Consider the following 23,062-nt stretch of genomic DNA (forward strand, 5'->3'; position numbering starts at 1 on the left):
GCAGTTGGCCCTGTTGCCCTGTGACCCATGATGGCTCAGGCCCTCTGTTGCCCATTATATGATGGACTTCTATTGCCAGGTGGGCAAGGCCACAGGCTCCAGGGTGCCCGAGGGCAGAAGTAAGACAAACCAGGGGACAGCTGGCTGGCTAGTCACGCAGAGTCAGGGGAGAGGGGACCCAGAAGCATGGATTGCACATACCATTCTGTGTTCCAGTGAAAGTTTCATTGAAGTTTGTTAACAGAAAGGCAGAAAGAGTGGTTCCAGTTCCCTTGGATCCTGGAGGGAAGAACAAGAGGAGACTGGCTGTAGCCTCTGGAGGAGAAGGGAAGTGCCGGGTTTCGGCTCAGGCCTGAGGCCTTGCCACTCTGAGCTGCGCCGGCTGCCTCCCGCAGGTCCCTCAGGACTTGGGTGATAGGTTCTGAACTGTGTGTGCTGGTAATTGCCTGTGTAATTAGCCTGCTTCTCCAGCCTCGGCTGGCTCGGGCCTGAGTGGGTGACTGGAGGTACAGTCTGCCCCTCGCAGCTGGGGGTGGGGAGCTCCGTGGCGAGGGGCTGCTTGCAGAGGGTCTCGAGGAGTCTGCTTTCCCAGTTCAGCCCTAAAAGCGTGGGTGTCGAAGGTGTTTGTGTAAGTCTGACCAAAATTTGTGTTTTTCAAAAGTTAGGTTTAGTAGACTTGATTTCTTACTTTAAAAATATTGCTGTGGCAGTCAGGATGTCGAGGTCTTAGAACCACTTCTGGAAAAATTGAGGTTCGGGTGGCAGAACCCTGGAGGCTGTGGGAAAAGACCCTGGTAACTGGGCAGGGATCCCACAGCCCCTTCCCCCAGTACCTACAAGTGGGTCAGAATGTTTGGCTGGTTCCTCTCCCACGACGACAAGGTCTGAAGGGAAGGAGCCCCGCCTTAGTCATCTGTGTCCCCAACACAACACCAATACATAGTAGCTGCTCAGTAATGTCATCAACTCGTGGAAGAGAGTGAGTGTGTTTCCAGCGTGCACATGTGTAAGTATAAATGTAGCCTCCTTGCCCTTGAGTTCCCTTTGGGTCTCATCTCAGGCACTTTGTCGTTATGGAATCTAGTTCCTTGGATCGAAGGAAGCGTGGAGCAGGGCCCTGTGATGTGGGCTTTTGGTGCAAACTGCCAGGATCCAGACCCCCGCTCCACCGAGGGGTTTTGCCCGTGGCCCGGGGGAAGCCCTGCCAGGCACTGAGCAGATCTGGAGATAGACCTGCCTCAGGCGCTGGTTTTCTGGGGCTCTTGGAAGGATGACTGATAGAACCCTTGCCTGATCCACGCATGTGGCATGGATGCCCTTTGTTATCGGGTGATTTCAGTGTCAATGTAAAACTAGCCCACCTCTTCCCAAATGGGACCTGTCCGGGCAGGGTGGGATGGAGTACATTTGGCGGATAGGTCAGCAATCTGAGCCAGAGAAACCCCGGCTGGAGGATGGCGGGCCCTGGCAGCTGTAGGATGGGGAAGCATGTGGCTGCCATCCCACCAGCCAGGGTCCAGGTTTTCATATGGCCCCCATTCAAGAACTGTGCGCAGTGGGACCAGAGTCCTTAATTGTCAAATTAATGCAGCATCCTCATTAAACACTAGCATTGTGCCAGGCGATTCAGTTGATTCAACAAGTCTTACAGGCCTCGTGGGGAATTCAGAGAACATGTAGCCTGGTCCCCAGTCTTGGAAGAACCAGGGTTTTTTGGGGAAAGACAAGGCAGAGACTCATGATACAATGACATGCTGCAGCTGGGCTCATGGTGCAGCTAGGCAAGTTGTTCAGAAGAGTAACCGTGAGCCGCGCCAGAGCCTGCCGAGGCCTTTGTGGAAGGGGCTGGTGGAGCCCAGCAGCAGCACAGGCGTCTACAGGAGGGGGGCAGTTTGAGCAGAGGCTTGGAGACAGGCAGGAGGATGTGTCTGAGCCTTTGCAATGGCACAGGTTTGGCTCTGCTGCCTGTTGGTATGTGGCCTTGGGCAAGTGCCTTAACCTTTGGGAGCTGCTGTTTCCACTGTTTCCTCATCTGTAGGATGCAAACTGTACCCCCCTGGTGAGCGGGTAGGAGAGAGGGATGAGCCAAGCAAGGGAGCATGGGGTGCCTGAAGGGCTTGGGCCTCTATTGACGTGGACTCGGCCGGGTCAGCCTGCGGGGGGGGTTTCAGTGCTGCTCCTAGAGTCCTGGGCCCCTCTCTGTTTAGTGAATGCCCACGAGCCTCTGAGTACAGATGAGGGGCACAGCCCACCAGGGTTCCTGCACCTTGGTAGGGGATGCCCCTGGGTGCTCACCTAAGCCTGGCCGCAGCAGCCTTGCCATTGCTCTCGCGGACCCAACAGCACAGTGCGACGCTGCCTGTGTGGGGTCATGCACAGCCCCTCCCTCACTTCTTGCAGCTTCTGCTCAGGTGCCCTGACCTTACCATGCTGGCCCGTGCAGCCCTGCCGGTCACTCTACTCTGCCTTTTCCCTCGGCTTTGTTTGGCTTTGTAGCCCTGTTACAACTAGCATGAGGTATTTTTCTGTCATTGTCCATCCCCTGCCCTGGAGGGGATGCCCGGAAGGTCAGACTTTGTTCCACAGCTGTATTTCCCAGCACCTAGTCAGGTGCGTGGCTCTAGTTGGTACTCAGGAAATGCTTGCTGATGAATGGGTGGCGACTTTGAATAGGAGGTGACAGGACAGCCAGCCTCCTGGAGCATGCTGTGCTGCCGACACCCTAGAGTCCTCCGACTCCTGGAGCCCACCCAGCTCCAGCAGGGCCTGCAGAGCGGCTTACCCAGTGCGCTGGCTCTGTACCTCCAAGGGACGCCCACCACCGGTCAGCCCCCCCCCCCCGTGCTGAAGTAGGAAGGAGTTCTGTGCTTTTGTACGCTTTGTGCAGAGAGAGCCTTTTGCACGCACATGTGTCCTCCAGTGTGGGTGAGCGTGAGTGAACAAGTTTTCGGGAGGCTGCCGGCTTCCTGCTTGTGTTTGAGGGAGCTGGACACCGAATGTGTGGGGGAGCACATGTGGACTGTAGGCCCCCCAGGCTCCAGCCTCCTGTCCTCTGCACTCAGCCCAGAGGGTCCACACTGGCTGCACAGAAGCTGTGAATTCCAGGAAACTCCCTGCCAGCCCGTGTGGTGGGGGAGGGAGGGGAGGCTGGTTCCCTAGCAGATGTGTCTGCCCTAGGGACAGCAGCGAAGAAAGTTCAAACCAAAGCGTGTTTGCTCACTATAAAAGAGACGTCTGTGCGGGGGGCCCTGGCGGGGAGGCTTGGGGGTGCTCCACCAGAGGTTCTTCCTGGGCCCACAGAGGCCATTGTATCTTGCTGGGGCGCGGAAGAAAAGGGGGGGCAAGGCCAGAACTCCGGGTGTGGAGCTGCTGGGTCATCTTTCCTGTGTTTTATAGCCGGCTCCCAAACACAGTTGCTTGCTGCTCCTGAAAGAGGCTGGGCCAGAAGGAGGTGGGGTCCCTTCCTGCTGGAGGGCTGGATTGAAAGGGCCCCGCCCCGGGGGTTCCCGGATGACTGGCCAAGGGCTCACACTGAAGCCAGCAGCTAGGAGAGAGGAGGCAGGCGTGGTCCTCTCCAGCAGGCCATCCGGCTGTTTGGAAGGCCCTGGCGGCCCCCCAGGCCCTTGAGCGGAACCCCCTTTGCTGTCTGATCGGAACCCTGGCCCGCTCCACCCCCTTCCTTCTCCACACTTCTGGGGCTGGCCTTTTCAGCTTTGGAAGCCACCCAAGAGCATATCTTTGAAGCACAGCAAAGGTTAGGAAGGAGGAAGACAGAAATGTCCTCTGGGTTGGGGGAGTGGGAGAAAGGAATTCCATGCATGCCCCACTGAGTCGGAGGCAGGGCAGCCAGCGTGGCCTCCCTAGGGCCACTGCTGCCCACTGGCCCTGTGCAGAGTGAGCCCTCTTTTCTGGGCTGCAGGCAGAGAGCAGTGGCCCTTGTTTACAGTCTCAACCTGGCTCACAGGGTAAGAGCGGCCCTGCAGCCGCCCCACAGGATGCAGACCTCGTAATTGTCTTCAATTACAGACAGCCGGGCCCTCAGCAGGAATCAGCCCAGCCACTTCCACGGGGCAGCAGGAGTGCCACCCAGCCCTCTCTACAAGGTCTGGGGCTCTCTGGGCCCTTCAGGGCACTTCCTAATGCCCACAGGCCTCAGAGTCCACCCAGAGGCTGCCTCCAGCCCCACATAAGCCCAGCCCTGTTGAACGCCCGCCTTCTGTGTCTCTGCCCAGGATGAGACTTCTGTGAGCAGTGAGGATTTTGACATGAATGACTCCACATGGATGTCAGCTGACCCACACCTGGCCTCCAGCCTGAGTCCCAGCCAGGACGAGAGGATGCGAAGCCCGCAGAACCTCCATGGCCAAGAGGATGGTGAGTGCCCCTCAGTGGCTGTGGGTCAGGGGACTGGCTGATCCTGTGACAGCCTAGACAGACTGTGGCAGAGTCTGGGCTGCGGCCTCCGGAGGCAGTGCCACTGGGCTCACAGTGACCCCTGGAGTGTCCAACATCTCCAGACGCTGTCCCCAAATGACAGAGCAAGTGGCTCCTCCCAGAGATGAATGGATGGAGCCCATGGGGACTGTCACCCCAAAATGCATTATGCCTGTTTGTGTGCTCAGATGTTCCTGGGCTCAGGGGTCGGGGATTTCAAAGTTGTCATGATTTGAATCTGACCCAGAGTAGGCCAGCTGTCCAGCAATGAAAATGAGAACTGTTACTGTGGCTCAGAGAAGACAGGCAAGAGGACAGGCCACCCAGTGAGTGACCAGGCGGTGCAGTTTCCCCATATCCTCCTTGGCCCTCCAGGGCCCCCTCCCCGTCTGCCTCCTCTGGCCTCCCTTGGAGTAGAGGCTCTCTTCCTGGGTTGGAGAGTTGGGGTGGGAAGTCAGATCCCAGAGGTCCCTTCCAGAGTCCCCACACGGGGTCCCTGAGGGTTGGGCTCTGAGGCTGTAGCGTCTCCCTCCGTCTGACAGGGCTGCAGGCATGGGTGGCACTTGTGCTCTTGTGGCGCTGACTTCCAGGGAGGAGGTGATTGGGATGGGGACGATCTGGAGCCGGGCCTCAGAGAGTGGGGTGTAGGAGCCCGCGATTAGATGGGGTTGAAGGTCGGGCCTGGAATGTGGGAGGGAGGCGCAGGGTTAAAAAGGGGTGTAATGTCAACGCTGAGAAACGGGCTAGCCTTAAAGAGTAAATAAGGGGTAGAGCCTTGCAGTTTGGGTCAAAGTGCGTCTCCATGGTGGAACCGCACGCCTGCCTCGCTCCTACCCTCCCAGCCCGAATCGGGCTTTGTCTGGGAGGAGACCCAGCCTGCAGGCAGCTGGAGGTGTCTGGGCCGGGGCTGGGGAGCCCGGGGGCGGCTGCGCAAGGAGTGGGGTGCGAGGCTGCTGGGAAAGAAAAGGCTTTTGTGCCTTGATGCCTCGTGAGGTCAGCAAGACCCCCTCGTGCTGGGAGCCTCCCAGACCACTGCCGCCTTCCAGCGTTCCCACGGGGGTGGGGACCACACGCTGCCTGGGGCTCTGGGACTGGGATGTGCCCAGCAGCTGACCTCCCGCCTCAGCTGAGCTGATCGAGGGCCACACCCAAGGCACACCAAAGGGACTGCCAGCAGTGCTCCGCCAACGGCCATCAGTCACACCCTCCCAAGAAGGAGCCAGAACATTGTGCAAAAGCCCAGAGTGGGGACCAGGATGTGGCTGGGTGGTAGAGCGCCTGCCTAGCATGTGCAGGACCCTGGATTCAGTCCTTAGCACTGCGCCGCGCCCACGCGTGCACAGCCCGGGAGTGGGGCTGTGTCCCCTCCTCACTCCCAGCGAAGTCTTGCACTGCAGTTGTCCACACCCTCTGGGAGTGTGGTCACTGATGGACGCTCTTCCCCGGGAGACGGGTCACCCGTGGTGCTATGGGGTCTCAAGACCGGGCACCAGAGGGAGGGGTTTCTGTGGGGGCCTTGCAGCGCCCTCAGCATCCGCCACCCGCTGCCCAGATGTCGACTGAAGGTGCAGAGAGGCGGCTCCCGTTGTCCTGGAGCTGCCCCCAGGAGCTTCGTACCGGCCCGTGCTGGTGGCAGCCCTCCTGGCCAGGCCGAGGGAGTGAGGCGGGCTGGCTTACTGATGGAACAGGGAGGAGCCAGATGGGAGGGTGGCGTTGACCAGGACTCACTTAATCAGCAGCTGTATCTGGAGGCCAGGGGCCAGCCTGGACCTGGTGCAGGTGGTCTCAGGGCACGAGGAGATTTACCTGCTGGCCTCTGCTGCCCTTTTTGGTCCTTGGGCCTGCTGGTGACCACTGTGTCTGCCCAGAGGTTCCCACAAGGTGTTGCTCAGCGTGCCCTCATCCTGGTCTCCTGGTCTGGGCTTGCAGCTGCTCTGTGGAGGTGCGCAGTGCAGACTGAGCTCCATTCTGGCTCCCGTGGGTGAGTGTAAGGAGACCTCCAGGAGCTTCAGGGTGTTCTGACACCCCCTCTTGTTACTAACGGACTGGGGTCGAGGACAGGCCAAGCAGGAGGTGGACTCTGAGCTCCACACCCAGCCTCGGCCCTGCTCTTCATCCTGTCAGCCTCCCCCAGTTCCTCAGACCCCTGGTGGGACTGGTGAGGGGCTAGTGGCCCTCAGTCCCCCGGGGATGCAGACCTTGGAAGGTGGATGTCTGAGTCCCCACCATGAGCTCTGCAAGGGGTGCACCGTGGCAGTCTTGCTCTCCGCGCTGCCCCGCGACTCCAGCTGTAGGCCAGGCACGTTGTGCTGAGTATTTGCTACCCAAGTGAGTAAATGAGCAAGCAGGTGTGCCCCTGACATGCCATCCCATGGGGATGTAGGTCCACTCTTTGCTGGGGACAAATTGCACCCTTTTCTTTGCGGTACTGGGGATTGAACCCAGGGCACTCCACCACTGAGCTGCACCCCAGCCCTTTCTATATTTTATTTTGACACAGGGTCTCGCTAAGTTGCCCAGGCTGATCTTGTACTTGTGATTCTTCTGCCTCAGCAGGGATCACAGGTGTGCGCCACGGTGCCCAGTTACAAATTGGGCTTTTTAGGAGGATAGCTGCCCTGTCTGAGCACCTCACTCTTCCCTTCACCAGAAGGGGCAAGATGCGTCCCATCTACTGGCCAGAGATGCCACCAGAGCGATTTTAAGAAGCCAGGTGGTTTGTCCTAATCCTGGTTTGTACCTGGTGTGGATTAGTTGGGGCTCTTGTTCTTTTTCTTCCTCTTTTTTCTTTACTCCTTCTCCTCTTCCTTCCTCTTCTTTTTAAAAATTTTAACAAAGGCGGAGGCAGGCTGGGCCTTGGCAGGGCCTGCTGGTGGCCAGGACTGCTGAGCCCAGAGTGAGCAGAGCGTGCAGGCTTTGGCTGCAGGCAGCTGTCCATAGGTCCTGCCAGGGGTGGTGGGCACCAGCCCGCCCCGCCCCTGCCTGAGCCTTCTTTGCAGAGACCTCCTGGTGGTGTTTCCCCATACCTGTCCCTGGTTCCCTCAGGCAGGTGGTGGCAGTGAGCAGCACCCCCACCGTGCTCCCTGGTGGGGCTCTGGCTGCTGCATGAGAGCACAGCTCTCTGGGCCGGCAGACCAGCCTGCAGGGAGGCGCGGGGCTTGCCCTCTCTCCACTCCCACAGGCCTGGGGGCGGCGCATCAGGGTCCCTGCTCACCCAGCACTCACTCCTCCTGGCCCAGGGCAACACAGCCGGCTCCTGCCACTCATGGGACAAGGCCCCTTTAGACCCGCCACCAGCCTTGGCTAGAGCTTTGGGCTTCTTCTCCGTGCACATGGGCGGTGCTTGGAAAACGGCCTGGCCCAGGGCTGCCTCTGGGTGTGGAGAGAGGCTCCCTAAGAGAGTCCAGCTGTCAGGCTCTGGAGACCCGGCTCTGGTCTTGCCTGGGGACTGAAAGCACACCCGTCTGTCATGTCAGCCCCAGCTGAGGAGTGACCTGTTTCGCGCCTGTGCCTTCTCCTCGAATGTCGGCACCCCGAGCACCAGCACAGCCATGGCTGCTCGTGGGTCACAGGCCAGGCCAGGGTCCTCCCCCAGCAGGGGCTCCTTCCGTCTCCCCGATGGGCTTTGCCAGGCCTCTCTCTCTGCCCCTTCCTGAATGGAAAATATAACGCCTGGACTCCAGAAGGGAGGCATGGAGGTGGGGGCGGACATTACTCACCTCCCGGGCAGACAGGAAGTCAGCGCCAGGGGACGGTGGAGGGTGCTGCTCGCCCTGGGGCCTGCCTCCACCTTCTGCAGGATAGGAGGTGGGGTTGCTGCACCTGAGCCATGTGGCGCCCGGAGAGCTCAGGGCCTCTTGTCTGTGCCCCTCACGTGAGGCCGCTTTTCCAGCCAGGGCTGCTGGACCCCTGGACCACTGGGAGCTCCCCCACCAGGTCAGCACGCAGAGCCAGCCCGATGCCCTTGGCCGCGCAGAGGCAGAGGGGGCTTTGGCTCCTGGGCTTCCTCCTGGGTCGGCCTGCAGACACTGAGCACCGTGCCTTGCTGGGCTGAGAGCCCTGTCCTGCCTGCCCACCAAGGCGCCACCCTCCAGGAGTCTGGTTTGGTGGAAGGGGCCTGGAAGGTGGGCCCGCCAGGCTGGCTGCTTTCTGTGTCATGACAGATGTGCGTCTTACTCTTGTTCTTATTTCCCAAGTGTCACATTCATTATAGAAAATTTAGAAGAAAATAAAGGAGCCAACAAAGAAAAAATTTAAAACACCCATGTTCGGGGCACGTTTTTCTCAGGCTTCTCTGTGCACGCGATCAAAGCTTCGTCTTCTTTTAGAAAGATGATGGGGGCATGTGCTGCAGCCACCGATGGCCCCAACGTCCCTCCCTCACTGGGTGGGTCTGCTGTGGTCTTAGGGGCTGTCCAGTCCACCCAGTGACTGGAGGCTGCCTGCTCTGGCCCATCATGTGCTCAGCACCAGCCCTGTGAGCTCAGCACTGTGACCATTCCTGTCCCACAGAGGGGACGTAACTCCTCCAGAGCACAGGGAGCGGGTCTCTCCAGAGCCACTCCTGTGGAAGGGCGTCCAAGTCCCTGTTTTTCTGCAAGCAAAGCTGTAGGAAGCATCTACAAGCAGTCAGCCGACCTGGGCTTCATACCAAGCCCAAGCACAGCACAGGTGCCCAGCCAGTGGCTGCTGAGTGGCCGTTGGCTGACAGGAGACCCAGAAGGCTCTTGGAGCGGGAGGCACCTGGGCAGAGGGGCCTGGGCAGCAGCGTGTCGGCAGGAAGCCAGGAGGGAAGAGGATGCTGAGTGCCAGGGCTGGGCGCCTGGCGTCACATGTCTCCAAATGCTCCCTATGACCCAGGAAAGGCCACAGTCAGGTGGGAGGGTAGAAGGGGTCAGAGCCACTGCTGTGGGCCTGAGGTCTCCGTAGACGTGGCTTTAGGGGTCATGACACTGTGCTGTGGATCTGAACAGGTACCGACCTGCCCTGTCCCTGCAGTGTGGTCTCAAGTAAGTTGCTCACCCTCTCTGAGCCTCATTTCTGTCTGACACGATGATGGCTGGGACATTAATCCTGGTGTGTCATCAGGTCTTTGTCAGAAGACCGAGACTTCCTGCCTCTTGGCTCTCACTGCCCTTGCGGGGCCCTCCACCACCCAGCAATGCTAACTGGCCGGCTGGGCAGTCCCTTAGGGAGCAGGTGGGGCCGCGCTCACCTTGGGTACCGCCTCTCCTTTCCTCGCTGGCTTGGGCCCCTGCCCCTGGTCCCTGCAGGGAGGAGAGAGAAAAACGTGCATCCTTAGGACAGAGAGGCCCTCCACCCCGCCAGCTTCTCAGGACCCACTGGCCCAGCCCCGCCTCCTCAGCCCCCTGGGCCACACAGAGCCCAGGCCACAGCCCCCTGCCACGGGCAGACCTACGCTCCTTGCTTCACCCACCCCATGCTGCCAGGCTGCTAGGCAGGCACCTGTGAGGTCACGCTGCTGTCCCCGGAGAAGCAGCCTGCAGCAGCCCATGTCTGTGTGCTGGCTGCTCTGTGGCCCCCAGGAGGCCTCCTGCAACATTCCCAGCAGGGCCAGGAGCCACTTGAGCAGAGGGTCAGCAGGAGGCTGTGGGAGGGAGTGAGTGGGCTTTGGGCCAGGCCATTTGGACTCAGAGACAGCCACTGCACCAGCCCGGGCCTCGCCACTGGTTCCTCCTGTCAGTGTCCACCCTGCATGGATCCAGCCCCTCCCCCAGGGGCCCGGAGAGCCTGTCCTGCTGCAGCCAAGTCCCTGGGATCAACATTCAGGCTTGGGCGCCACCCTGGTTACTGTCCCGTGGGCGAGGATCAGGCCCCTTCACCACAGCCTCACGTGACGGCCTAGAGGGGCTTCCCCACAGTGTGTGGTGGCGGCAGTGGCTTCTGCTGCTGCTGCGTTTTGAGGTGGGGTCTCACTTTGTTGCCCTGATCCTCCACCAGCAGCAGGGATCAGAGAGTCCGAAGTGGCTTTTAAACAGCCCTCCTCCCGGTCAGCTGTGGGTTGGCCTGGCCCTCCTCCCGGAGCCTGCTTCTGAGGTGAGCCTCGAAGCTGGGCCTGGGCCTCCTTTGGCCCCTTCCTTTTAGAGCAGGAGCTGTTTGCTCCTGATCAAGGCCCCAAGTAGCCACGCCGCATGGAGAAGTAGCAGCCTTCTGCCCGCCCCTCCCCCCAGGAGCAGGCACAGGGGCCCGGGCCTTCCAGAGGTTGGCTGTGGGCCACACGGTAGTCTTGGGTCACAGGAGAGTGCCCACCATCAGCTGGGCTGCGGGCGGCACAGACAGTGCTGGGCTGTGCTGGCCCCCAGCCTGCCAAGGAGTGAGAGGCTGGGAGACAGCACCGAGAGGTCCCTTTATCCCAGGAGCAGGCGGGGCCTGCACAGCGCTGCCTTGTGCAGGCTGCCGAGGTCCCCAGACGCCTGGGGAGGACAGGAGAGCAGGGCAGGCCCTGGGGCCTGAGAGGTGAGCGTCCCCTGCTAGGAAAGGAGGCGGGCGTGCCTTCCCAGGGCTGCCCCTGGAGATTAGCCGGGCCCTCACCCAGGAGCTACAGCACCCCCTCCTTGACCCCTGGTGAGGCAGCCTTGCCTTGCTGGAAAGGAGGCTGGGGTGGGTGAGAGAGGCACCAGGAACCAGGAAGTGACTGGGGCCACGTTGGCGTCATGGCCCTGACCTAAGGACTGGGGTGCACCAGAGCTAGCCCAGCTTCCTTCCGGGAGGACCGGTGGACGGGAAGGCCCTCCAGGGGCCCTTAGACACCGCAGGCACACAGGCCCCCAGGCCAGTCCCGCCCCGTGCATCATTCACACCTGGTGGCTCAAAGTGACTTGGCTCTCAGAACACATGAGTTGTTGGGGGTTGGGGCTCTCTGCTAGAGCTTTGCACGCTGCGTTGGCATCTCTCTGCTGTCTGTGCTCGCAGGGGTCGGGCTCGGGGAGATTGTCCCGTCTCAGGGAGGCAGACCCTGGCGGTCCATACTAGGCGCTAGTTCCTCTGGGCATAACTGACCAGTGTGTGCTGGGGGAGTCCAGGAATTGGGGCAGGGTTGTATCCCATAGTACAGATGGGCAAACTGAGTCCTGAAGAGAATCCCAGAGGCCCAGCAGCACCAGGGGTGGGGTGGGTGGTACTTTGGGGAGCCACCTGGGTGCTGCTGCTCGCTCTGCAGGGATAGGGGGCTGGTGATTTCCGTCCAGGAGCCTCTGGCTCCTCATGGGTGTCTGTTTCACGGGTTGTGCGAATCAGGCACGATGAGTTACTTAGCACCTGACACAGCGACCTAGCATGTACTTGGTATCCATCCCCCACCAAAGGCGGCGCCCGTTCCAGGGCCCTGTTACCTGAGCTCTCATCGGCAGCTTGGACACCTCTAGGGGCGTGGACCTCAGGGTCCCTGCAGAAAGACACGATGTCAGTTTTAGGAGAAGCCAAGGTCTTCGCTGCCTCATTAGGGGCTGCCGAGCACCCCTGGAAATGGCTGGGGCACAATGCTGGTGCCCCGTGTGCAAACACACGGAGCACAGCGACTCTGAGGGAAGCACGGAGTCTCGATTTTGATTATTTGCTGAAATGATGTTTTCAATGTGTTGTATTTGATATAATAGATTTTTAAAAACTCTGAAATAGGGACGCACCAGGGCACCCAGGCTGGCCTCCAACTTGCCATCCTCCTGCCTCAGGCTCCCAAGTTGCTGGGATTACAGGCTTGTGGCCCTGTGCTTAGCTTTAAAATAGATTGTTAAAATTAATTTCTTACATACTACGCATAAGGCCCTCGGTTTAATCTTCAGCACTGAAAGGAAATTAATTTCAACTAATTCTTTTCACTTTTTAAAAAACATAGCTATTGAGCTGGGGATGTAGCTCAGTTGGTAGAGTGCTTGCCTTGCAAGCACAAGGCCCTGGGTTCAATCCCCAGCACCGCAAAAAATTAAAATTAAAATTAAAAAAGAGCTATTAGAAAAACTGAAGACCACACATGTGGCTCATGCTGTTTCTACTGGACACTGCTCCTGACTCTCAGGGCCAAGGTGTTGACACCTCCTTAAGGAACAAGTTATTGGACAAGGTGGCACTTGCCTGTAGTCCCAATGACTCAGGAGGCTGAAGCAGGAGGATTGCAAGTTGGAGGCTAGTTTGAGCAACTTAGGGAGACCCTGTCTCAAAATAAAAAAGGGTTGCAGGTGTAGCAAAGCACCCCAGGGTTCAATCCCCAGCACCATAAAAATAAAAAAAGGAGCTGCCACCAGCGATCTGGCAGAGCACCCAGGTATCCCACAAGAAGGTCGGTGTCATGGTGTAGGGGTGCCCACATCCAGGAGCCCCTGTCCCCTGCCTGCTGTGTGAACCAGAGGGACAGAGCAGGGGTGCCCAGGAGGGGTAGCTGGGTGGGTAGCAGTGTCCTGAAGACCAGGTGGAAGAGGCCGGCCACACACGGTAAGGCAGGAGGATGCCCGGCATGGCCTCGTCCCCCGGGACGGTGGAATCCTAGGTCCCCCATTTGACCCCTGGGCCCCTTCTGCCTTGCCTTCCGGAAGGCAGACCCGGGTAGTTGCCAGGAGCCTGGTGCTCCTTGGAACTGTGCATCGCAGAAACATGGCCAGGCCGCTGGCCTTTGTCAGAGCAGGCCACGTGTGGGAGGAGAGGGCAGCCCAGGGAGGCGCAGGCCCAAACGCAGAGCAGCCAGTGCCTCCCCTCCAGCCCAGAGCCTCGCTTCGGGCCTCCGGGGAGTCCTGCCCTGGGTCCACACCTCCCCAGTGGCCCTGGGGGGCTGCAGGCTCCAGCACTCTCCCCTCCCCCGGCTCATCTCGTGTGTGTGAATTATTGATGTCCCCTCCTCTCCCCTGCCTGGCTGCTGCTGTGACAGTAGCCTCACCGGCCAGGCCTGCACCTCTGGCCACAGGGGACAGCGGGGCCTGTGGGCCAGGGGTCCTTGCCCCTGCCATGGTCCAGGGGTGGTGGACTTTTCCCCTTTTCCCCAGCCTGCCCTGGGGGCTGGGGTGGGTCGCCCACCGGGAGAGGGGCCTGCTGGCCGTGGCCCCAGAGCCCCAAGTGGCGATTGGCGGCTTGTACAGACCCAGGCCTGTGTGGGCTGTGGGCGCTGGCGCCCACATAAGAGCATTGTTTGCTGAGGTAAAAGGACTTTTGTCTCCTTCTGGAGACGGGACAGAGGGAGGAACAATCTCCCCCATTCATCACTAATTCCCCATTTGAACGGCAGCACGGTGCCCGCGCTCGAGTAGCTGGGCGCTGGCCTTCCCTGCCGTGGCGTTCCGCGCACAGGTGGCGGCTCTGGGTCTTGCCCAGGCAGGAGAGCCCTTTCCCCGGAGCGGGGCTTGACTTCCTGGAGTGCCGAGGAGGCCGCGCTTCCCTGGGCTTCTGCCGGGGGGCCTCCGGCACAGCCCAAGGTGGGACCAGGTGTTGGGCGCCCTGAGGCTTCCTTCCAGCTCCAGGCCTGCGCGGGCCCCAGCAGAACTCCTGCTGCCCAGAGAGGCCCTCCGCGGAGGCCGCGCCCCTGGAAGGAGCTGCGTGCCCAGCCTTCGGTGCCGCGGGCCAGCTGGGTTTTTTCACAGTCATAAAGTGCTGGAGCCCAAGAGGGCGTCAGCGACAACTCCCTGGACTGTAGATAAGGGAGCCCTGGAGGCTGCTGTGCTCAAGGTCGCGCAGAGGGAGGCCTGGGGTGGGTGCCTGCTGGCAGCTCTCCTCAGGCCTCTCCTGGAGGACGGGCGCCGAAGAACTGGGCCCGGCAGCACCCAGCTGCCCTGGCCCTGCTTCCTCCCTCCCACACTGGGAGAAGGCTGTGGGCGGAGCCGGCCGCTGCCCTGCGAGGTACCAGCTCCCAAGTCCTGACTCCCCCATTACTCAGACCAAACCAGACGCGTGTGACAGGCGGCCCCTGGCCGGCATCGGCAGCCCGGAAACGATTGCTCCTGTCACCAAATAGTCCGGGCATTCTTTGGTTTTAGTCACAGGTGGATTTAGGGGGTTCATCTGTACCGCCTGTTCACCCCAGGACGGGCCCCCAGCCTGGCAGACCTAGCTGCCTCCAGGTGCAGAGGGTCTAGGGCCGACCTTCCTGGGTTCACTTAGTCACATGACGGGCCATGCTGACTGGCCAGGCCTGGGCACGTGCTCATCCTGGGGACCCTGGAAGACCAGGGCACCTCCCAGAGGAAGGGGCGTGGCTTCTGGGGAGGCACTGGTGATCCAGGTCCACCGGATGTGGCTCTGCCAATCCTAGGCCTCCAGGGCTGGGCGGCTTATGTGGGGGCTGGGCGCAGGCCACAGACGCGACAATCAGCATCTTGTGAGAAGATGATAAATGCGGGAAAAAATAGGTAAAGGGGTCAGTGTGTCAGAGTGGGGGCGGGGGCTGGTCAGAGGAGGTCCTCGAAGTGGCGACCTTCAAGCAAAGCCGGGCAGGTAAGGGATGAGCCTAGGGGATAGCCAGGGTCAGCGTGCCAGGACGAGGGCAGCATGCGCCAAGGCCTGGGCCCTGCTGGAGCTGGTGGGTGGGCAGCAGGGTTGTCCTAGTGGCCGCGGCACACACAGAACTGCCTGCCCCTGAGCTGCCAGGACGGGACTGGGCAGGCAAGTGGCCTCCCTGAGGGTGGCGCTCAGCGAGCCCTGAAGGATGAGCCGAAGGTGGGGCCGGAGGGGTGAGAAAGCAGGTGGCCCCAGGCCCCGGTGAGCAGAGCCACCCTCTTTTTACCCTTGGTCCCCAGTGCGCAGCCTGGCTAGGCTCGGGCTGCACCCAGCAGGTGTTGAGGAAAGGGGGGCAGGTCCCTCCCGGTGCCCACCCTGACTCGGCACCACGCGGACTCAGCTGGCAGCAAGTTCCAGGCTGGGAAAGGCGCGGCCGTGGGACGCAGGTGTGTGCGAGGTGAGAAAGCGTGGGTGCAGGAGTGCCCGCTCTAGAACAGGGCCCGTCAGACCTCCCAGTGCCATTGACCGAGGCACGAGGAGAGGTCCCCTCCTCAGCACAGGCAGCCTGGGAAGGCCGGGGTCAGCGCCCCACACTGGGGCCACCTGAGCGGAGCCCCGGGGAGGCAGGACCTTGCAGGACTGGGAAACAGGTGTTGGTGGTTTTTTTTGGTCACTCAGACAGTGGGCTCTTGGGGGGTAAATGGGGGTCCATGGGCATACTCAAGATTTTAGTTTTGTTGTATGTGGTGAGACATGTGTAACGTAGACTTTGCCATCTTAACTAGTATTTCCAAAACTTTCATCACCCCAAACAAATTCCATGCCCATTAATGCCCTGGTCCCTCCTGTCCCCAGCCCCAGGCAGCCCCAGATACACTTCCTTCTTATGACTTGCCTGGTCTGGATACAGCGTGTAAGTGGATCCAGTCATTTTGTGTCCAGCTCACTTCACACGTTGTAGCATATTTCCAAACTATTTTTTGTGCCATTAAAAAAACTTTGTTTGGCTGAATAATATTCCATGTGTGGCTAGACCACATTTTGCCTGTCCAAGGCTTTTCAAAATGTAAACAATGTCAATAAGTTGTAAATCTTTTTAACATATCCAGATTTAAAACTGGAAATAACATGGTGTAGATTTCCAGCTTTTTCTAAAAACCTGGGCTGCATGGCCACGTGGGGTCTGGGCTCCAGTCCTCCCTCGCCAGGCGGGTGGTATCTGAGGACAGGGAGGCCTGTGCCACCACTGGCACCAGCCCTTGCTCTCTGGCTAGGCCCACAGCCCCAAAGCCATGGCAGCGGCAGCCTCTGCCACCAGCCGGGCTTCCGACCAGTGCAGGGCCCCAAGAGCATCGCAAGCACCCTCAGCAGCTCTGAGCACCCCCGTGCTCATGCCCAGGAAGGGCAGGGGTCCATCCTCCCAGAGGAAAACCAGGTCAGGGAGGCAGATGACGGGTGCCGTCTATCCCCGTGCAGGGTGCGATGCTGCTGGCCTTGGCCTGGCGCCCCTGCTGCACTGAGGAGCAGCTCCTCCTTCCCGAGGGAGGATCTAGGGCCTCCCAGGTCCAGCAGGTGGCCCAAGTGGGGAGTGCTGGGGTGGGAAGTCACACTACAAGGCAGGCTAAGCATGGGTCCCCCACAGAGTTCAAGGGAGCTGGGACTGTCAGGGTGGGCAGGCATCCCCCCCACCTCAGGTGTGGGGACTTCCCTGGCACCAGACCCTGCCCGGGCTGAGCGCGGGCAACTTTCAGGATGACTCTGGGCCAGGAGGAGGCTGCACCTCCTTCCCAGGGCAGTGGAGGAGGGTTGTCCACCTTGAGGCAGCAGATGGAGCTGGCCCAGCAGCAGGGCTTGGCTGGGGAGTCGCGAAGGTCACAAGGCTAGGGGCACACTGGCAGCGCTCGCAGGAAGGGTGCCTGCCTGGGGAAGTCGCCAGGTGGGGACGGGGGCATGGTTTTCAGGTAGAGGCCGGTTGGTCCCCTTCCCATAATTTACGTTCCCCGTTACCTGGTAAGGTTCACTAAGATCTCTGACCCCTCCCCAGGGCTGACACCGGGCTGGTGTCATCACTTTATTTCTGGACCTGGGACAGGGCCAGCACACAGTAGGCTCAGTAAATACTGACAGGCCGATTTGTTCATTTCACAAATGTCTAGATCCGTCGCTGGAGATATTGCCAAAAGAAAGCAGCCCATTTGGGAGGGAAGCAGGCCTCGGTGGTCCCAGGAGTAGCTGGGCACAGGCCAGTGAGAGGGAGCTACTTGCAGGCTTGGGGCCCAGCTCATGGGACTATGGAGGGCGCCCTGGAGCCAGGCTGCCTGGAGGAGGATGTTGTGTGCGTGCAGTGTGGCCCAGGGGACCTGCGGCAGCTGGGGGGGAGGGGTCCCACTGCACCAAGCTTTTCCCATCCCTCTTTGCCCAGGGCCATGGCTGCATGATGGGCAGCCCAGTCCCGCCCTTGGGCAGCCGGCAGACCAGCGATTGGTTGGGGCTCCAGAGCCCTTGGTCGCCATGGGGACGCTCAGGAGGCGCGCGTGCCCAGTGCCCAGCCCCGGGGACTAAATCTTCATAATCTGCTGGCTGGAGGGTGGGGGTGGGGTCCAGTGCAAACCTAGCCTGGAGGAAGGGGCAGCCTGGGACCTGGTCAGGGCTCTCTGTGACCACTCCTCCCTGCAGGAGCACTGGGTGCACAGCCACCAGGGCACCTGGAGCACACTGGGAACCACTGGGTGTTCACCTGACAGTGACCCCTGGAGTTGCCGCGCAGCTTGGGCCGCTGCGGTCCTGAGGGTGGCCGGGTGGAGCAGCCTGGGATTCCCCTGGGGATGCCTGGGTCCTGGAGTCGAGGTGCACCCCCAGAGCCTGCAGGCAGCTCGGGAAAGCTCGGAGGTCCCTCGCGGGGCAGAGGGTGCGGCCCCCAGGCCTGGCAGCCCTCCCTCGGGATGTCCAGCGCCACCCAGCCATGCACTGAGGGCAGGGTGCTGTGTCCACACCTGGGCCGCCAGTAGGCTGGTGTGGGAAAGGCTGGGCCACCGAGCGTCCCCTGGAGCCATGCTGCCCTCCCGAGGCACAGGAAGGAGAGACCTGGGGGGCGCCGCAGGGGAGCAGCAACAGGAAGGGGCGATTCTGCAGCCTCTGGAGGTGTCAGGCCCTTGGGCCCTCGCGGAGGAAGGAGGGACCCACCGCGGCCGCTGCACCGGGCTCACCCTGTGCCCTGGGGCCTGTGGCGTGGACAGCAGGAGGCTCCTGAGGGTGTTGTAGGGCAGGTGCCCTGAGGGGGTGGCCGTGACCCCTGTACGAAGCCACGGGCCAGGGGCGGTGGGGGCTAGGTGGGGCTTCACGTCCAGCCTGTCGTTGCAGACGACTCCTCCTCCGAGAGTGGCAGCGGCAATGGCTCCTCCACCCTGAACCCGTCCACGTCCAGCAGCACGCAGGGCGACCCTGCCTTCCCCGAGATGAATGGCAACGGTGCTGCCGCCCCCGTGGACTTCACTGCCACCACCGAGGATCAGCCCATCAACCTGTGCGACAAGCTCCCGCCAGGCACCGCCATCGGCACACCCTCATACCCCTCCGACGGCTGCAGCGCTGACGGGCTGCGGAGCCGTGTCAAGTATGGGGTGAAGACCACCCCCGAGGTGTGTGGCTGGGGCCTCCGCTCCGGGAACAGCGGGTTCTCCTGAGGCCCAAAAGAAATGGCTCACGCCCGCGTTCAGCTGGAGATAGTCCCACGTGACACGCAGTCAGGGTGGGGACTGTGGCCACTGTGCCGTCATTTTCTGGGAGATGGCAGGTGACCTGTGTGCCTATGACCTGTCCCCTCCCCTGGGACAGAGTCTGTTGTGAATGTGCAAGTGGCTCATTCAGCACCAAAACACGGCCTCACGCTGCCTGGAGACTTTGCTTGCCTGTCCCCTTTTTCCAGGTGGTACAGAGAAAGCGTGAGGCCCAGGGATGCAGGTGGGAGACTCTTCCCTTGGCCAGACTACTGGGGAGAGAAGGTGGGCAGGGCAGGCCCCGCCAGGGCTCGCCCTCACAGGTGCACAGACCATCTCTGGGGCACTCGGGTTCCAGCGGTAGGACGGGGTAGCACTGGTGGGCGCTGGTCCTGCTGGGCCATCTCCTCCAGCCTTGCAGCCCCGGGCTGCAGCTTCCCCTGGACCACTCCTCCCTCTGGCCGGGCCGATGCTCCGCTGCAGAGCGGGCGGGTGGGTGCCAGGCTGGCCTAGACATGTCTCAAGGGAAAGCTTGGTGCAGAGAGCTGGCGTCTGTGTCTGCTCAAGTCGCAGGAGCCCTGCTAGGGGCAGGTCCCGGCCAGAGCGCTGTCTGACTGCAGGCAAGGAGTGGGCAGTGGCTGTCCCAAGGTGAGGGCAAGCTTTGCTCAGCAGGGTGCTCTAGCCATTGCCTCCATGGCCGCAGGCCACAGGGAGGGGCCCAGGGCTCGGGGGCCAGGCGGTGAGGGGAGCGTGCGTGTTCCCAGTGGTTGCCACAGTCTGCTCTGGCCCACCCAAAGGATTTGGCTAAGAAGTAGCCTGGAAATGTGACTTGCCCAGGGCCTCACGGCCAGCTGGTAGCCAGCACTGCACCTGGCAGTTCTGACGCTGCACTGTGAGTCCGGAGGGCTGGGGTCCTTCCCCTTCCGAGTCTGTGCGTGGATGAAGAGACAGGCAGCAGCCAGCAAGCCGGGACTGTGCCCCAGGGGCCTGTGGCACCAGGGTGCCAGGCTGTGTCTGCACAGATCTGCTCCTCGTTGAGGGCTGGGGTCCCTCAGGGCATGCCATGGTGCCACCACGGCGTCTGACAGCTGTGTTCCCAGAGCCCAGTCCTCCCCTGCTAGATGCCAGCCTCCTGCAGAGCAAGGGCCAGGAAGTCGAGGCAGGCCACAGAGGAAACCTCCTCAAAGGCAAAGGACAGCGGTCCCCGAGGGAGGCCCTGAGGACACAGGTGGTGTGAAGCTAGGCCTCCAGGGGCTCCCTGTCCTCGAGGGGCTCCCTGTCCTCGAGGAACAGAGCGGAGAGCCAGGGCCACTCAGGAGAGCGACGCGGGGCCCTGCAGGAGGGGACAGGCGGGCTGGGTCTGAGTCCCTCTCCTGCTTCTGCTCCCATGTCCTCACCGGGGCCCTGGTATCTCTGGAGGCAGATGGAAGCCCGACCCGAGCTCTCTGGAAACACTGCCCGGGCCTGCCACCGGCTGGTTCCCTCTCCCAGCTCATCTGTCCCCTGACAGACGGCACACTCGCTGCTCTGGTGACAGTTTGGTCGTCAGCTCAGGGCAGCAGCCCCTTGGGGATCCGAAAGGAATCCTGGAAACCAAAACAGATCCTGGCACCCAGGGGGCCGGGCTGGGTGTCCTTCGTGCCCCTCCCCCAGTGTGGCACAGCCTGGTGTGGGCACCCCGTGTAAGAAGCGGCCACCCCGCTTGCCTCAGCAGGGCCAGGAAGGGCGTCTGGCAGGATGGCTCTCCCCACGCCGCCGAGGCAGGGCGCTGGAGAGGAGCCGCTGGCTCGGCGGGTCAGCAGGCTCACCCTGGCGCGTGGGAGGCCCCGACGGCCGCAGGCCCGCTGACCCTTCGCCTCTCGCCTCCCGCCAGTCCCCACCCTACAGCTCTGGGAGCTACGACTCCATCAAGACCGAGGTCAGTGGCTGCCCTGAAGATCTGACCGTGGGCCGGGCCCCTGCGGCCGACGACGATGACGATGACCACGACGACCACGAGGACAATGACAAGATGACCGACTCGGAGGGCATGGACCCCGAGCGCCTCAAGGCCTTCAACGTGAGTGCGGGCGCGGGGCGGGCGGCGGGCGGAGGGCGGGCGGGCGGCCCCCTGACGCCTGTCTCCACAGATGTTCGTGCGCCTCTTTGTGGACGAGAACCTGGACCGCATGGTGCCCATCTCCAAGCAGCCCAAGGAGAAGATCCAGGCCATCATCGAGTCGTGCAGCCGGCAGTTCCCCGAGTTCCAGGAGCGCGCCCGCAAGCGCATCCGCACGTACCTCAAGTCCTGCCGGCGCATGAAGAAGAACGGCATGGAGATGGTGAGCCCCGGCGCGCGCCCCTCTGCCCCAGCGCGGGAAGCAAGCCCCCGCCCGCTCCTGGGCCAGGCCGGCCCCTCGGTACCCTCCGTTCTGCCCGCAGACCCGCCCCACGCCGCCCCACCTGACCTCCGCCATGGCCGAGAACATCCTCGCCGCCGCCTGCGAGAGCGAGACCAGGAAGGCCGCCAAGAGGATGCGCCTGGAGATCTACCAGTCCTCGCAGGTGCGGCACAGGGCGGGCCAGGACGCCGGGCAGACCCACGCAGAGCTGAGCAGAGCCGGGGCGGTGGGGGCCCCCAGGGAGCGGGCGGAGGGACGCCCACGGGTGAAACGGGAGATGCAGGCTTTGCTGACCCTTTGCCCGGGATGTGGCCCAGCGTGCTGCCCGTGGGCTCGCCAGCACCGCCCTCTCGCCCCTGCAGGACGAGCCCATAGCCCTGGACAAGCAGCACTCCCGGGACGCTGCAGCCGTCACCCACTCCACCTACTCACTGCCAGCCTCTTCCTACTCCCAGGACCCTGTGTACGTCAACGGAGGCCTCAACTACAGCTACCGTGGCTACGGGGCCTTGAGCAGCAACCTGCAGCCCCCAGCTTCCCTCCAGACAGGAAATCACAGTAATGGTGAGCGGCCTGGCGCAGCCCAGGGCAGGGCAGGCAGGGGCCAGTGAGGGGCCGCCCCTGCCCTCAGCCCAGGCAAACCTCAGCTGGGCAAAATGGAGAGCCTGCCGCTCCCTTCGCCTCCGGTGTCACCTCGCCCTGGCTCCCGTGCAGGGACCCCACAGGCAAGACTCTGGCCCAGGCCGTTCACCACACCCCTGTTTAATGCGCGACCCCTGAGGCTCCGCGAGTGGGTCACATGGTGCAGGCCTGGGCCTGGGCTGCCTGGCAGCTCAGGAAGGTAACCCTCTCCAGGCCTCGGCTCCTGGCCTTACCTCTGAAGCAAAAGCTTTGTTCATTGACTGCTGGGCCTCAGCCTTGCTCCTGGACCCGTGGAGCACAGATTTAAGTCACCTGGGGCGCTGGTCAACCGTTGGTACCTTCAGCTCCATGCCCCTAAGCTGGGTGCCTCAGGGGTTGTCCAGGTAGCTCTGCTGTGGATGGGGCAGACTGATGGGGAGGAAGGGCCCCTGCAGAGACCTCACCTTGTGGTCAGGTGCCACCCTGCGTGGGGATGGAGCAGGGGCCATCTACGCTGGAGGGTGGCAGGGGAGGGTGGGCACAGGGCCTCGTGGGCCAGGCGTAGGATTGTTGTGTGGCAGGGTGGAGGGACACCCAGGCTGGGCTTTTAGCATGAAGGGCTGTGAGCTGAGTTGGGTCTCCATCACTGTCTGTCCCTGTGGCGAGGTTTGCAGGGAGAAAGCAATGTTCCTGGAAGCTGTTCAAAGGCCAGAGAGAGGGGACAGGCTGCCTGTAGGTGGGGGGCCCTGGAGCTGGGTCTGGGCTGAGTGTGCCTGTGCATTCCTGAAGCCCTGTCCTTGATTGTGAGACCCCCACTGTCCCTGAGCAGCAAAGGAGCATCCCTAGCCACAGAGAAAGCCTAGCTGCCCCCACCCCACCCAAGCCTGCAGCCACACTCCCTGCACCCCCAGACTAGGAAGTAGGCGTAGGTCCTTGAAGATTCCTGCCTGAGCTTAACCTCTCATCCCTCTCTAATGCCTCTTAGCCTAAAATAAGAAGGCCGCCTGGCCCTAATCCCCGAAGCCAGACCAGACTGGCTAGCTCGGGAAGGGGCGGAGCAGCCACCCAGGAAGACCATCCTATGGCCCACCGAGTGGGCCCAGGACCAGGGAGAGGGAACCCCTTTCCACTTAGACACAGGGAGTCCGGGAGCCAGCCAGACAGATAGGAATGGCCTGGTGCCTGGTCCCTCCCAGGCAGCGCATGATGGGGACAGGTCTCCACCTGGTACAGCCAGCATGGCCTGTCAGGGCTGCAGCTGCCATGACAGCTCCCTCATGAGGGGGTGGGGCCTTCTGCCCTCCTACCTCAGCCACACCTGCCGCAGAGGCCCAGATGGCAACCCAGGCTGTCCTTGGAGGCTGGCCCCTGTGCATCCCAGGGCCTTAGGCTCCCGTCTCTGAATACCCTGGCTCCTTTAGGGGTGGTGGCAAGGTCCCAGAGGCAGCCCCTGTCCTGTGAGCACTCATCTGG

The 23,062-nt window shown here is 61.8% G+C and overlaps 1 protein-coding gene and 1 non-coding gene across 6 annotated transcripts in view; both read left to right on the forward strand.

Moving 5' to 3' along the window:
* Nol4l (nucleolar protein 4 like) overlaps nucleotides 1-23,062 on the forward strand; it is a 107,100-nt gene that overhangs the window by 81,330 nt on the left and 2,708 nt on the right. For 4 of the 5 annotated variants that reach the window (XM_047542567.1, XM_047542568.1, XM_047542569.1 and 1 more), the window contains 6 exons: nucleotides 4,233-4,374; nucleotides 18,232-18,509; nucleotides 20,461-20,646; nucleotides 20,717-20,908; nucleotides 21,009-21,131; nucleotides 21,331-21,532. In XM_047542567.1, coding sequence (XP_047398523.1) covers nucleotides 4,233-4,374; nucleotides 18,232-18,509; nucleotides 20,461-20,646; nucleotides 20,717-20,908; nucleotides 21,009-21,131; nucleotides 21,331-21,532 — 1,123 coding nt within the window. Of the gene's footprint in view, nucleotides 1-3,706; nucleotides 3,755-4,232; nucleotides 4,375-18,231; nucleotides 18,510-20,460; nucleotides 20,647-20,716; nucleotides 20,909-21,008; nucleotides 21,132-21,330; nucleotides 21,533-23,062 lie in introns of those variants that run through there. The other variant, XM_047542571.1, reaches the window with a different exon arrangement.
* Nucleotides 12,299-12,372, forward strand: Trnaa-ugc (transfer RNA alanine (anticodon UGC)). The gene has a single exon. It is a non-coding gene; the product is annotated as a tRNA-Ala (tRNA).

This window comes from Sciurus carolinensis, chromosome 2 (genome assembly GCF_902686445.1).
Source record: "Sciurus carolinensis chromosome 2, mSciCar1.2, whole genome shotgun sequence".
In the NCBI taxonomy this organism is placed as follows: Eukaryota; Metazoa; Chordata; class Mammalia; order Rodentia; family Sciuridae; genus Sciurus; species Sciurus carolinensis.